A 14,600-nucleotide genomic window follows, 5' to 3' on the forward strand; every position below is an offset into this window, starting at 1 on the left:
ACAATGGCGGCCCATGCGCAGAATGATGTATTATCATTCAGTCCCCATCTGACATGCGTAAAGGGGCCATTAAATTACCACTGATCAGCAAATAAACGGACTCTGTTCTGCTCACAGTCCCGGGAGGAAGAATTCTGCGTTGTCTGAGACGTTTCTCAACTTTTCCCTCCAGTGATGTGCAGCATCCATGGGACACGGTGGTTGTAGGAGTGTGTGCACTGCGGTGTTCATCCTTTGTTCGTGGTGGCCTGTTATGTGGAAAAACTCAGTCGGAGCAGGAAAAAAAAAAAGATTTCTAGGTCATCACCTCAACATAAGCCTTCGTCAGATGACTGTGGACCGATGTTTGTCGTTTGCATCGGGAGCGAATGTTCGCGTGTAACCAGATCCAGATATAAATTGTAGAGTGACGATTGTGTCCACCAACGTCTCCTGTGGAATAAACAACTGGGGACAGAACCTCTAGACCCGTTGTCCCAACCTACTGAAAGCTCACCAACCCATCACCCCGAAATGTCAAACTATCCACAGACAGGCTTCAAGAAGTAATCAAAAAGGTTGAGAATTCCTTCATAAAAATAATCCAAGAAGTAAAGCAGCTGACATCACTCCGGAGGTAAGGCTGCATTCACGCATCCCTGTGCTGCGGCCCGATGCATGCATTCTCCTGGCCCGAACGCTACAGCACCATGTTTGGGTTCAGGTTGGGAGACTCCAGCCGGCACGGACATCCCTTTCCATACTGATGTGTGAATGTAGCCTAATCCAAGGAATAATTCAGAGCTTTGGGTGCCAATTTGACCGTGACCTCTGCACCCCCTCTAGTTACACCTCCAATATAATTTTTTTTACCTATTGGTTATCACCGCTCTTTAAATATGCAAAGGGATTGATGAAAGGCGTGACTTTGGCCTAGATAACAATAGTTTGTTTTGAGTCGTGCCCTCCACGCCCCTGCTGTTTACCGTCCTTGTGCCCCTCGCACCGGGCAGTAACGCTGGCATTGTTAATATTGCACGGTCTTGTGTTGATGAGCATTGTTGGGGAGTGTTGACTGCACATGATTTTGTTATTCCGGCACATCCACAGTTCCCATCTTCTTTTCCGTGGATGAATATATCTGCACGTAGAGTATATGAAGGACGTCTATGGTGCACTTGTCTGGTTCTCTGTTGAATTCTCTTTATAGCTCACAGTTCGGTTCCTCGGCTGCTTTTTTTTGTGTTCTCTTCTGCTCGTCGTGCTTTGCTTGACACATATTCCAAAAAAGAAAAAAATAAGAATCCCGGAAAGCTCAAGGCGGTCTTTAAACAAGATTTCGTGTCTATCTTTAATTGCGTTTTCCAATTTTCTCTCAACAGTGCCTACAACCGTAGTGGCAGAAACACCACCAGTTCAGCTACTCGAGACAACCGTATCAACCACCACCACGACTTCACAGAAAGCTCTAATTAGCACTACATCGGCTGCAGGTACAAAAGAAGGAAGTAAAGGACTCAAGCCTCCAGCGGTCCTTTCTACCACAAAGAATCCTCCGCCAACCAGCGTCTTCCCTTTGCCGGAGAAGTTCTGTCTAGCTAAGGAATTGAAGGGGATCAGTTGGCCGCAGACTCAGAGAGGGATGCTTGTAGAACGCCCCTGCCCCAAAGGAACTCGAGGTACAGTCGTTTTTTCGATGTATGCAATATTCTCTTTCAATTTCACATTTTTTTCAGTTTTTTTTTTTTTCATGAGCTTTTACATGCATTTTGGAATATGTATCAGTTTGCTCTTCATGATCTGCAATCCCAGACAAAGCTCTGAACTTCTAATAGCCACCATCATCAGGTCTCACCAATGCCGATGTATTGGAGTCCTGCTTTGTGTTAATCGCTTCATGCTGTCATGTGAACGTTCACTTTTTTCTACATTTCTGGTAGTTGAAGGAGTTTTTTTTTTACTTTTTTATTTATTTTGTCTTTTTAATTATGGGTTTCAACTTTCCTACTAAAGGGACAGCTTCATACCTCTGCTTAATCACCACTGGAACCTGGAACGAAAGGGGCCCAGATCTTAGCAATTGCACCTCGCATTGGGTCAACCAACTGGCTCAGAAGGTGGGTTAGATAAGATAATGGGTTTTGTTGGATAAAGTTCTTTCAACCTCTTGACTTTGATCTTACTTTTATTTCAGAGGATGTTCATTGTATTTCTTGACTATATTATGATTTTGTGCTGCAGATTCGGAGTGGAGAAAACGCTGCTAACCTTGCGAACGATTTGGCGAAATACACTAAAGAGCCAGTGTTTGCTGGGGACATCAGCTCTACGATTAGACTCATGGAACAGCTGGTGGACATCTTGGATGCTCAGTTGCAGGAGCTGAAGCCTAGCGAGAAGGACTCGGTTGGGCGCAGCTATAACAAGGTAAGGATTCCTTTTTGTATCGGTTGGTGGAAGGTTTTATGGATATGCTAGATCTTTGTTGTCAATCACCATAAATGTTTCTGGAGTGAACATTGAGGACTTGTTCTTACGTACATGCATCTAGTCTATGATCAGATCTTGGCTTCTAGGTTTCTGAACATTTTCATCAGAACACCCCAAAAGTTAGCCATTGTGAGAAATGAAGTCATATTCACTTACAAAGGTGGATTATTAGAAGTCCACTTCCTTATCATCTTTGACTACTTGCGTATTAGTGCTCAATATGGCTGCCTTTGCTTTTACAGCTGCCAGATCTGTTTTAAATGCTGGTTTTACATTTCAGAAAAGTGTTTTTCAATCTAATGTTCTGGTTCTCTTTCTGCAAAGCTGCAAAAGCGAGAGAAGACTTGCAGAGTTTACTTAAAGGTATTATTTCCAATTACCTCCCTATGTCTTGTGCTTCCCTTCCTCCACGCTGCGCATCTGTCTGTCTTTGATGCTCAGCAGCCAGCCGGCATAGACTCAGCCCAGAGCTGGAGGAACTTCATGAATACCTTGCAATTACCTTAACGGCTGCGCTGCACGCATCAAAATCCGGTGACCGCAGTACATGTGCATGTAGCAAAAGCGCTGTGATAGACCGCACCGCCACCAATGTGTTTAGGAATAATCGCTGTGCTATCTGCCTGCGTATTAACAGGTGCACAATACGTCTCACCCTTTATCTTTGACTGCTAAGCACTGAAACTGACCATTATTTGTAATTTTAAGGAAAAAAAATCTGTTTTTCCAGCACTGGCATTTCTAATTTTCCCTCTTATGTATCACCCCTGTCACCAGCAGCTCTGCATTACGCTGCAACTTGACCTTAATTTCTGACCGGCGTCGTTTGTGTTGCTCTCGATCGAATGAGTTTCTTGGTCCCGATTTAAGAAAAATTAAACCGCTCTTAAAATTACCAACCAAACGCCGTCTTCCACAATGCTAATGAAACCATTCGCTTCCCGAAGACAGAGGACTCATTTGAACTTGAGATTAGAAGCCTCAATCTGTGTTTCTCTGTGACTAATGACGCCGACCTCGACAGAGCAATTTCTGTCCCACTTCAGTTAATGGCTAAAGCCGTGTCAACCGGAGCTTCTGACTGTTCTGCTTTTTCTGGTTGGAGCACGAGAAACCCGTCGGTGGCATTTGGACGCGTCTCCGGCAGGACCTGCTAGGAACGTTGACTGGTTTTACAGGAATAAAGGATATTAAGATGGATTAGAATAATTAATCTTCGTCTCGCAGATGCTTCGCGACCACCTTTTAACGTTCTCACTCTTCTCTCGAAACTGTAGAGTAGTAGACGACTATTATCCTTTATAAGCTCTTCAGACTGTATTCTCTGGGATAATAAGCTGCAAATCACAATTTTTAGTTTTGGTTCACCCATATTCAGGCTTAATTGGTGGAATCTAAATGATGGTTCCTGGTCTCGGGAAAATTTTGATGGCATTTGACCATTGGGGATGCTGGTTCAGGGTTGGGTCCTGGTCCTGGGTTGGGTGGTTTCCATTTTTAAAGCTAATGAATAGTTTGATAATTGGTGTTCTCCATGGATCATTTTGGTCTTTACCACTTATTGCACCAATTGTAGCAGCCATTGGCATCGGTAAAAGCCGCTCCAGCAACATCTCAATTTCTATTTACCCATCTGCTTAGCGCACCGTACTAGGCAGTGATGGCACAATGCAGAGAAAACTCCTCCACGATGACCCCTCAGATGGAAAGTGCCCCTTACTCAAGGCACTGATCATTCTTCCATGATCGACTATATGAAAAAATTGTGTAATTGACACAATGATCCACTGATCGGGACAACCATCTCCTTGTCTTGTAAGATTAGGGTCACCCTGTAGGTATTGAACAGTCTGAAATTCTTAGTTTTGGATATACTCCCAATAAGATGGGATTCTGATATCTAACCGTAGATACATAGGCCTTTGTCGTCTTCATATGTGTCAGTCATCTTTTCCCGTGATATCGCATACCATGCTTCTACAATGCTCCTGGCCACATGCCCGCCCTTGGCATGGTTCCTCCGTAGTTGGCTCCTTTTGGCTTGGATGTCTGGGCACCATGTCTAAGTGAAGTAACTTGCGTAGATAGGCATTATTTAATAGGCTGTTCAGCCCTGTGTGTTTTTTTTTTCCTGATGGCAAGTTGCCTGGTTTAAATACAGTTGAAACACACATAAAATGCCTGTTTAGACATTCCCTGGCAAGTTAATATAAGCCTTAAATACAGCGTGACCAATAATTACCAAAGTATTTTTCTGTTGGCTATATTTTCTTTTATTCGTCTTGATTTATCCTTTCTAGTTAATAACAAGCTTGCAATTCATTTAAGTTCCTGCTCGTGACTTTATTTTCTGCACGTGATTCATTCATTCCAGGTGTACATGTACTTCTTGACAATGGAATTTTTGCAAACCGATCCGACATTTGGTGACTTATACGTTGGATTCCGGTTGTCCCTAAATGTCTCGATGTTCACAAAGACCTAACGTTGACGTCTTTCTTCTCGCAGGCCATTGTGGACACCGTGGACAACCTGCTGAGGTTCGATGCTTTGGAGTCATGGAGAGACATGAATTCATCGGAGCAAGCCCACGCCGCCACAATGTTACTGGATACCCTCGAAGAAGGTGCATTCGTACTGGCGGACAACCTGGCGGACCCTACAAGAGTGACCATGCCCACTACTAATATCGGTAAGAACATGTGAAGGCATAGCTGTAGCGTTTCATAGCGGGGTGTTGCTTTTCATCCTTGCAATTATTAAACTTCCTTAATTGCTAATTAACGAGGGAGGTTTCCTGTGATTCTTGCGATTATTAATTGAATTTTTGTTTTAGAGTTGATTGTACAGGGAGGGCAAATCTGTGTAAATAGGTAAAGTTTAGCTTGGGGAGCGTGAATCGGAGGCTTTGGAAATTCCCAGGTTTGCAGGTATATTGAGTTGTTCTAAGCCTATCTAATACCAAAGGAGCTAAAAATCCAGAATATCTTGTAACGTAACATTATAACGCAATTAAACAGTGTTCTGCTGTGGGGCTGCAGATTTAGATTTCAATGTGCCTTTTCATATAACTTAAGCACAGTTTTCTATTAACAAGAGACTAACAGAGCCGTTCCACTGTTTCCCCTGCACACATGTTGCGGGAGCTCATAATAGCTGCATTGTAACACCGCTGTCGTCTTTCTCGACTCTTGTTCACCGTAACCAGTTCTTGAAGTGGCTGTGCTCAATACAGAGGGCCAGGTGCAAGAGTTGAGATTCCCTCAGGGCAACAATGAAGATAACCTGATCCAGCTCTCTGCAAACACCGTCAAACAGAACAGCAGGAATGGTAAGTCGCCGGGCGCATGTTCCAACCTCCATTGTTCCAACTCTCAGATCTGTAACTTTTAGCATCGGAATTGTTTATTAGCAAATGGCGATTCCTTTAAGAGCTGCAAAAACATCTGTAGAGCAGCTCTCGTTTCTGCTGGGCTTCGCTTTAATGAGGGTCTGAGGATTTGACAACCTGGCGAGGGCAGGAAAACTGTGCGGCATTTGCTCATTTTTTTTTTCCTCCCGTTGTGTCCCAGGTTTGGCCAAGTTGGTCTTCATCAAGTACAAAAGCCTGGGCCAGTTCCTCAGCACAGAAAATGCCACCATCAAACTGGGCAGCGATCTAGCCGGCCGTAACAGCACGCGTGTCGCCGTCAACTCCGACGTGATCGCAGCGTCCATAAACAAGGAATCTAGTCGCGTGTTCCTGACGGACCCCGTGTATTTCACGCTGAAGCACATCGACGTGAGTAGTGGCCGCGTAGGGAATGAATTCGGGATGAGAGCAATGAGGTGTCGGACTATTAAAAAAAGAAAAAAAAAAAAAAAAGTTTCCATCAGGATTGGAAATGTGCCTCCGGGTCACAAGGAGAATTTCTTTCAGTCATCGAACATAAAATTAAATGAAACTCGGATCAGTGATTATTAGAACTTAAGTGTATTCTTAATGAAAGCTAATTCAGTAGCAACATGAAAATGTAAATGAGTCTAATTCATTTGTGAGCCGAAAATTTAACTCTTACCTTAGCAGCAGGGCAGCTCAATCTAAACTCTGATTACTCTGTATAAATTAGCAGGTCTAGATGCCTCCAAGTGTAAAATCAGCTTTGGATGCCAATGTTATGTAAATTGTGGCAGTCGCTGAGATTTTTTTTTTTTTGCCCTTGAGTGTTAGTTACTTTAGTGTGATGAAGAGCGTAGGTGCCTCGGTCCAACCAGTGTCAATACCCGCAACCTGATGTCTCGCTATTTCTTCTCTTGATCTTGTATTGGATTCTTTCACCATAATTTGAGTCACATTTTTGCTTTATTAAGAAGCTGTTGGTAAAAAATCTGTAAGGTCAGATTCATGCAAGAAACTTTGCTGTGGCTTTTTCTTTTAACCAAGCCTGAGATGAGTTGTCCTTTAATACTTTCATAGATGTGAAGTGGCCTACCAAACAAATGGGCCTTCCAGTTGGCCAGTCATTCGTAGACCTGAAAAGGATATTCTTTTTCATAGTTTTTGAGGATGAAGAGACCTGAGTCCATGGAGTTCAACTTGTAGCCTAACATGTTGATCCAGAGGAAGCAAAACCCCCATGGGGCAGATGCTTCAAAGAACTGCACACATGGCCAAAGCTTGCATGATTTTTATGCCTCAGGCTCAACAGGGTTGTGCAGCTCCTCATCCACCTCGTTCTGAAATTAGGTCTGGAGAGATGTTGCTGTGCTCCAGACCGAACCTGTTGAAGACCCAAATCAAGCCATAATCCTACGCATTAGAGATCTTCGAGTCCTGGTCTCTCATACGACCACATTGTTATTGATGCATTGTTTTTGGATGCGTCCACACGGGACAGAAAGAATCCAATAAAGGTCTCAGCAAACCTGCACCAAAACCTACATCTTTGATTGCTTCTTCCGCCATTCAGTTTCCTTGTGGAAAAATTCTGCATTGTGTGGATCCCATTAGTTCAAGTCTCATCCATGTGACGGAAACTGTAATCCGCTGTGGAATTTCGATGCACACATTTGCCCGGAAAATCCACAGTATTTCCGTTAGCGAACAATCAAGCGGCCATATAATTTGGACGAGGATTGCAACGCAATGCTTGGACTGGCTGACTGCTCTCCCAACCCGGTTACATGAAGGAGAAAAGACCAGCAGCAGTGTCCTTTTAAATATAGTGTGCTCGAGGAAGGGACTCGTGGTCCAGACTAATGGAAGTAGAAACCTCAACAGCAAAAAGAAAATGAGACTGTAGGTCTTGCTGCTTTATTATTTATTTTGATCCAGCAAGGAGTCAAAACAGATATGGTCCAATGTTTCGACCGAGAGCGGTCTTTGTCAAGGACATCTGCGTGTAGCAAGAGCTGGGAAAAAATAAATAATCATAAAGTTCAAAATGGCCACCCATGTTTCTAGGCCCACTCATTTTTAAGTATTTTGGATGGTTTTATTCTGTGCGTGAATTGGTAGGATGTTCTCTTCTTCTTACCTTCTGGATTTGATGGCTATATATTAGAAGGGGCCGGATTCCTTGACGACATGTATCGCTATTTCTGTTCCGCTGGATTCCCACATGTTCCGATTAACTGGTCCCCATGTTCCATTTAATCTTTTTTGCTTTTGAACACTAGAGACAGAACCTGTTCCTTATGAAGACTTGGATTAGCATGTGCAAATTATTTTTAACGAGATGACTCATTACGGTTTTAATGTTCTATACGTCTTCATTATGTGTTAAATGCGAACTAAAGAAAAATCCTGAACATACTTGAAAAAAAAAAAAAAGAAATCTTAACTTCCGATTTTCTTAGACAATTTGACCCGTAGATGCAAAAAATAAAAGCAATTATTAATTAAAGTAGCCTCTTTTAATAGAACAAGAATGAAGAAAGTAGATGTCGGAAATATCTTTCAGAGGGATCTAAATACATTGTAGAATTTTTTTTCGTCTTCTCCATTTGCTATAACTCATGAGAAGCCAACAAGTTGCTTTTTGGGTATTTTTTTTCTTTTGTATGTTTTTTTTTTCCTTCTCTGAGCTGGAAGTAGATGCAGTGATTATTGTGGAGTTTGTTGCTCTCCTTAGTCAGCTCCCTTACTGTGTAACACTGAGTAGATTTCTGTAGTGCTTTATCTCATTCAGCGCTAAATAATGGATTTTCTGTCCTTGAAAGAAAAGTGCTGCAGCTAAGAGCTGTTAAAAAAAAAAGAACCTTGGAGACTCGGAATGATCCTGATAACGGGGAATAAGATCTAAAGCACGTTCTGTTCAAAAGTTTAGACGAGGCTTGTTCATTGTGTCTGCTCCTCACTGAACACATAGGCTGCTTTCCGGTATTGGTGCAGCCCACACAATGGCCGCCTCTTTTATACAAGGTCTGGGTCGTTATAAAAGTCCTTCTACATCTTCAGGGTTCTCCACCATTAAACTGCTCTTGGTTTCGTTGATCAGGTTAATGGTGGAGAACCCTGAAGATGTAGCAGGATCTCCCTAACCTTTCAGGTGCCAGCCTTCAGATATTTAACCCTGGCTTTCCTTAATTTTTTTTGTAACTTTTCGTAACCACTTGTTTTTGTTTTTTTAAATTGGTTTTCAAAAATCTCTTCTCTTTTTGTTGGGAACAATGTTGGCTACCTACTTACACATCCTACTGTAGAAACCAAAACCTAAACCCTTGACCTGTACCTAAGAAGCTGTGTATAAGGCCACCGCATGACATTCTGAATCGTTTAGCTAGTCGAGACTTGTAGTTTCCAAACGATAAAATTTAAAATTCTAGAATGAAAAATTGTTGATTTTCTCTACTTGATGCCTTCTAGGATTATAAAATATCTTTAGCTTTCCCGGGACTTGTAGTTTCCAAACTATAAAATGTCAATTCTCCATCGTGAAGTTCTAGATCATAGAATTTTTTGATTTCTGTACTTGATACTTTTTTGGTTTTAATATCTTTTCTTTTTTTTTTTTGTTACTTTCTCAGCCTCACAATTATTTTAATGCCAATTGCTCTTTTTGGAATTATTCCGAGAGAACGATGATGGGATATTGGTCCACACAGGGTTGTCGTTTGATAGAAACCAATCTGACTCACACAACCTGCGCCTGTAGCCACTTAACCAATTTTGCCATACTCATGGCCCATCGGGAGATTGTTGTAAGTATTCTTGGCATTTGATAAAGCTGTTTGTAAAACTTGAAACCACAAAATAATGATAATGTGTCACTTGTTTCTTAGTTTTGGGTGCATGTTGCTATGTACAGAGATGACATTAAGCTCTAGGGTGTTTGCGTCAGGACACAATCGGAATTGTTTTTGGATGAGTGAGCTTCAGTTTACGTACGGGAAAAGGAGAGGAGTGGGTTGGAAAAAGGAAGCCTGGTGATTGCTAGAACAATAGGTTCACGTTAAGGCATCTAGGAATTTCTAGGATGATGGATATCATTAACTTGCCTTCCTACGTTTTACATTCTTTTTAAGATCTTATAATTGTACTTTTCCAACTTATTTTTGCTTCTTCCCTGCTTCCCCATGCCATATAGTTAAGTAAAGTTTCGTGCGAACGACCTGTGTTTTTGTCTTTTCCAGTACAAGGACAGTAGACACGGACAGTTCTTAGATGTCATCACACGAATGGGAATAGTCATCTCCCTGGTCTGTCTCGCCATTTGTATTTTTACCTTCTGCTTCTTCCGTGGTCTTCAGAGCGATCGAAATACGATACACAAAAACCTTTGCATCAACCTGTTCATTGCAGAATCTTTGTTCTTGATCAGCATTGATAAAACAAGCAACGTGGTAAGGATCCCAGTTTACCATAGAAAAAAAAAAAAACGTTTCTCCCTCCTTCCCTTAAAGGGGTTTTCTGCTGCTTTTGAAAGGTTTACAGGGTAGGGATAGTTATTAATCAAATAAAGAAGAATAGCCACTGCTTCAGCGTTACTGCTCCAATGGTCTCCTTCAGGACCGGAAGTGATGACATCCCGACCACCAGTCCTCTGAACGAATCACCCACCGATTACCTACAGGACTGATAAATGGGACCTCATCACATCCCAGCAGAGACCATTCGAGCTCTAACCTTGGAGAGGCGGTGGATTCCAATGTTAATTATTATAGCATCCCTTTGTTTTCTAAGTCGCTACATATTGTGTTTCCCCAAGAATAAGACAAGGTCTTATATTACACACACACTGCACATACACATGTGGTATATATACACACATTGCACATATGGTACATACCAGCCGGTCTCCTTTTCAGTTCCTCTAGACTCCCGCATTTAAAGGACCTTTTGATGACGGCACGGTCACATGACTATGATGTCACCAAAGGTCCGTAAGCAGTCTTAACCTCGGAATAGAAATGCAGGTGTCCCGTAAGAGTGGGGATCCTGGGCAATTGCCCCATTTGTCCCCCCCACCCCAAACACTGGCCATGGTTACTAGAGCTTATTTTTGGAGTATGGCTTATACTTCAAGCAGGCGCCAAAAATCCTGTAAAATCATGCTATGGCTGTGTGCCCACGATGCGTTTTTGGTGCATTTTTTAGTGCAGAAATGCTCCAGAAACGCATTGCATACCTTACCCCATGACTTCCTATGACATTCTGCAAGTTCTGTGCACATGGTCAGGATTTTTTCTGCGCGGATTTTACTTGCAGAAAAAAATCCGGACATGACCAATTCTTGTGCGTTTCTGCATGCAGATTTGCCTATACAATGCATTGGAAAATCGCATGGCAAAAACGCATGTAAAACCACATTCGTTTTTCTGTCAAGGAGATGCAGAAATGCTCAGGAAAATTTCTGCTTCATTTCTGTATCTTGGGCACATAGCCTAAGGCTTATTTTCGGGGAAACACAGTCCTAACTATACTGATTACAGATGAGCGCAATGATTCACAGTAACCTGTTCCAGCGGGCACATCAGAATTTGATGGCTGCTGAATGGGAGCCCTACGAACTATCTCCTACCTACAGACATTCTCGTTGCCTCTTCTGGTTAGTAGCCGCGTCGTGACGCCATGTGTGCATCAGGCCGTAACGATGACATCGTGTCAGAATTCCAGCAGGTAGAAGGCAATTCGCAAGGATCCTGTCCAGCCATCACAGATTATTGAGGTGGTCGCTAATAGTCTTCTGTAGGGTCATTGGGGCATTGTCTAATAGTTCTTGGATCTGCTCTTTTTCCTTTAGATCGCCTGTGCTATTCTCGCCGGTCTCCTTCACTACTTCTTCCTGGCGGCCTTCGCCTGGATGTGCCTGGAAGGAGTCCAGCTTTACCTCATGCTCGTGGAAGTATTTGAAAGTGAATATTCAAGAAAAAAGTATTACTACGTCGTCGGTTACCTCTTCCCTGCTGTTGTGGTTGGCGTCTCGGCGGCTATCGACTACAAAAGTTATGGAACTGAGAAAGCGTAAGTATGAAAGTGCCAGAACTTCACTAGTAGATGTTGCCAAGTAAGACCTTGTATTGTTCCTCAGAAGTCAACATTTGATGGTCGGGGAGCTTCTGGATTCTCCAATGTCTCGGATTACCACAGTTTTATTAAATTTGGTAAACTATATGCACATGGGTTATGACTAGGGTTGTGCGAGTATGTTCTGTCCGAGTATGCTCGGGCCGAGCTCCGAGTATTTACAGCTGCTCGGTGATATGGTTGAATCGCTCCCTTGTGCATGATTTGATATAATAAGGAAGAAAAAAGACTCAGGATATACAACCGTGCACACCCAATATTAGAAAAATGAAAAAGTCTTTATTACATGATTACACACTGACAACACAAGAAAATAAAAACAATTAAAAACAGACAAGGCATAGCAATATTCATGGGGGAGGAATAATAATAGTGTTCCAAAGCAATAAATCCCCCTTAGGCCACAGGTATCATTTTTATTTATACTATCTCATAATACAATAATGCTTGTTGACCAAGCTATGTCGCCCTAGTAAAGAGTAGCACAGCACCAGGGGGAAGCTGCGGTCTAGCAGCGTAACGCGTAGGGTCTCTGGTGCCAACAGGTAACTATGTCACTTTATTATTTTTGACTTTTCCCTAGACCACTTAGGAGTGCCCGCTTTGCCACATATGGCTTTTACTCATAATCCTATATCGTATATCAGGTGGGATGATATGTTTTGATAAACGCTGATATTATACGGGCCCCTAGTTCTAGTAGATTACTACTCCCACTCATTCCTTCATTCCTTCATTTATTATGATGTATGGTTTGATTACTTGGGGGTGTTTGGTTTATCATCTATATTTGGTCTAGTGGTGCTGTGCTACTCTTTACTAGGGCGACATAGCTTGGTCAACAAGCATTATTGTATTATGAGATAGTATAAATAAAAATGATACCTGTGGCCTAAGGGGGATTTATTGCTTTGGAACACTATTATTATTCCTCCCCCATGAATATTGCTATGCCTTGTCTGTTTTTAATTGTTTTTATTTTCTTGTGTTGTCAGTGTGTAATCATGTAATAAAGACTTTTTCATTTTTCTAATATTGGGTGTGCACGGTTGTATATCCTGAGTCTTTTTTCTTCCTTATTATATCATATAACTATATCAGGTTACTGTAGCACCCCGTAACATTTACTATTTCATAGCAGTGCCCACCTTTTTGCATAGGATACTTGTGCATGATTTGCAACTGTTTGACAGCTTTATTACATGGGAGAAATGTGTAAGAAATAGGCATTCCTCCCATGTAATAAAACTGTCAAACAGTTGCAAATCATTCACACGGGAGCGATTCAACCATATCACCGAGCAGCTGTAAATACTCGGAGCTCGGCCTGAGCATACTTGCCGAAGGGGTTAATAGAGCTTACTCGCTCAACACTAGTTATGACACGTTAAAGAATTTCAGAATGTTGCACTGATGAGGGTCCCTCTAGACATATGCCTTATAGACCTCAAGTCATCGCAGAGCATCGGCAAGAGCTGCTCAGACCGGCACCATTAGAGGCTTCTCAATTGACAAAGTCTTAAAAGGCGTTGTTCCAAGTGTGAATTAAGACCTATCAATTAAAGCCTTTACTTGGAAGTTCCCATTTGTTGCAGCGGTGAATGACTTTTGTGCGTTCCACCATTTTCCATTGATCGATCGTCACTAAATGTCCTGGGGAGAAAAAAAACTCTTATAATAGAAGTATAAAGATGTCCTATTTCATCCCGCTCTCGACTTAAAATCTCTTCACCTTAACCAACTTCCAAGGAGAATTACGAGGCCGTGTGAGATTGTTTATCAGACCCCGTCGTGACAGCTGAAATGTACTTATATTAACAGTAAATGTATTCAGCCAGTAAGTTGGGAGCGCGGTAATAGAGCGGCTCCGCGTGACGCCTGGTCTGATAACTTTATGCATCATTTAGCCTAATATCCAATGTTTCTGATTTTCTTCTGTTTTTTTCTTTTTTCCCGCTCCTTAAGTCCCACTTGGGTACATTTTTTAATGTCCTACAAGTTTCAGGAGAACATGACAGCTGAGCATTTTATGTCTGCTACATTCCGGCGAGACGCCGACTTTGCATATGCCGTAAAGATAAAAAAAGGCCAAACTTGTGGATTACAAAAGAATAGTCCAGCCAAAAATCAAATGGAGCGCCCTTTTTATAGATTTATCTTTTTTAGCAATTGCTCAGATCACGGATCTCCCCGCTGATATATTAATCTATAAATCAAATAATGAGCAGAGTAAATGGATGATCCCTTGTAGCGGAGTCAGATGGCCGCGCCGTGGTTCACTGACAAGCCCCTCTGTCTGCTCTGCAAACATTCCCCAGTACCCACATCACATCGGCACGGCGCGGCGCAGAGATGATTGGTGCGGGGAACTTTTTGTTATGAAGTGTGATTTCCAAGCTCATTTGTATTAATTTTTATGCTTTTCCATTTGGAAGGTGCTGGCTGAGGGTAGACAACAATTTCATCTGGAGTTTTATTGGTCCAGTGGCTTTCATTATTCTGGTAAGATGTTCTCCTCCTTATCTGTACAGTAATTTCATTTTGCCATTTCTCCGTACTGATCCTATTAATGGGCCGAATCACAAGTCAAGCGCTCGGTCCTTGTATAGGGATTTTGAGGGTT

General features: G+C 42.2%; 1 protein-coding gene across 22 annotated transcripts in view; it reads left to right on the forward strand.

Moving 5' to 3' along the window:
• Positions 1 to 14,600, forward strand: part of ADGRL2 (adhesion G protein-coupled receptor L2) — a 204,548-nt gene that overhangs the window by 156,495 nt on the left and 33,453 nt on the right. For 15 of the 22 annotated variants that reach the window (XM_073643965.1, XM_073643970.1, XM_073643972.1 and 12 more), the window contains exons 6-16: positions 1,362 to 1,658; positions 1,993 to 2,096; positions 2,221 to 2,406; positions 2,794 to 2,832; positions 4,978 to 5,161; positions 5,678 to 5,800; positions 6,042 to 6,250; positions 9,478 to 9,651; positions 10,084 to 10,293; positions 11,694 to 11,914; positions 14,413 to 14,479. In XM_073643965.1, the coding sequence (XP_073500066.1) occupies positions 1,362 to 1,658; positions 1,993 to 2,096; positions 2,221 to 2,406; positions 2,794 to 2,832; positions 4,978 to 5,161; positions 5,678 to 5,800; positions 6,042 to 6,250; positions 9,478 to 9,651; positions 10,084 to 10,293; positions 11,694 to 11,914; positions 14,413 to 14,479 (1,814 nt within the window). The remainder of the gene's footprint in view (positions 1 to 1,361; positions 1,659 to 1,992; positions 2,097 to 2,220; positions 2,407 to 2,793; positions 2,833 to 4,977; positions 5,162 to 5,677; positions 5,801 to 6,041; positions 6,251 to 9,477; positions 9,652 to 10,083; positions 10,294 to 11,693; positions 11,915 to 14,412; positions 14,480 to 14,600) is intronic. The other 7 variants (XM_073643975.1, XM_073643956.1, XM_073643976.1 and 4 more) reach the window with 1 other exon arrangement.

Source organism: Phyllobates terribilis, unplaced genomic scaffold, assembly GCF_046119375.1.
Source record: "Phyllobates terribilis strain yellow unplaced genomic scaffold, ASM4611937v1 Scaffold_8__6_contigs__length_399053987, whole genome shotgun sequence".
In the NCBI taxonomy this organism is placed as follows: Eukaryota; Metazoa; Chordata; class Amphibia; order Anura; family Dendrobatidae; genus Phyllobates; species Phyllobates terribilis.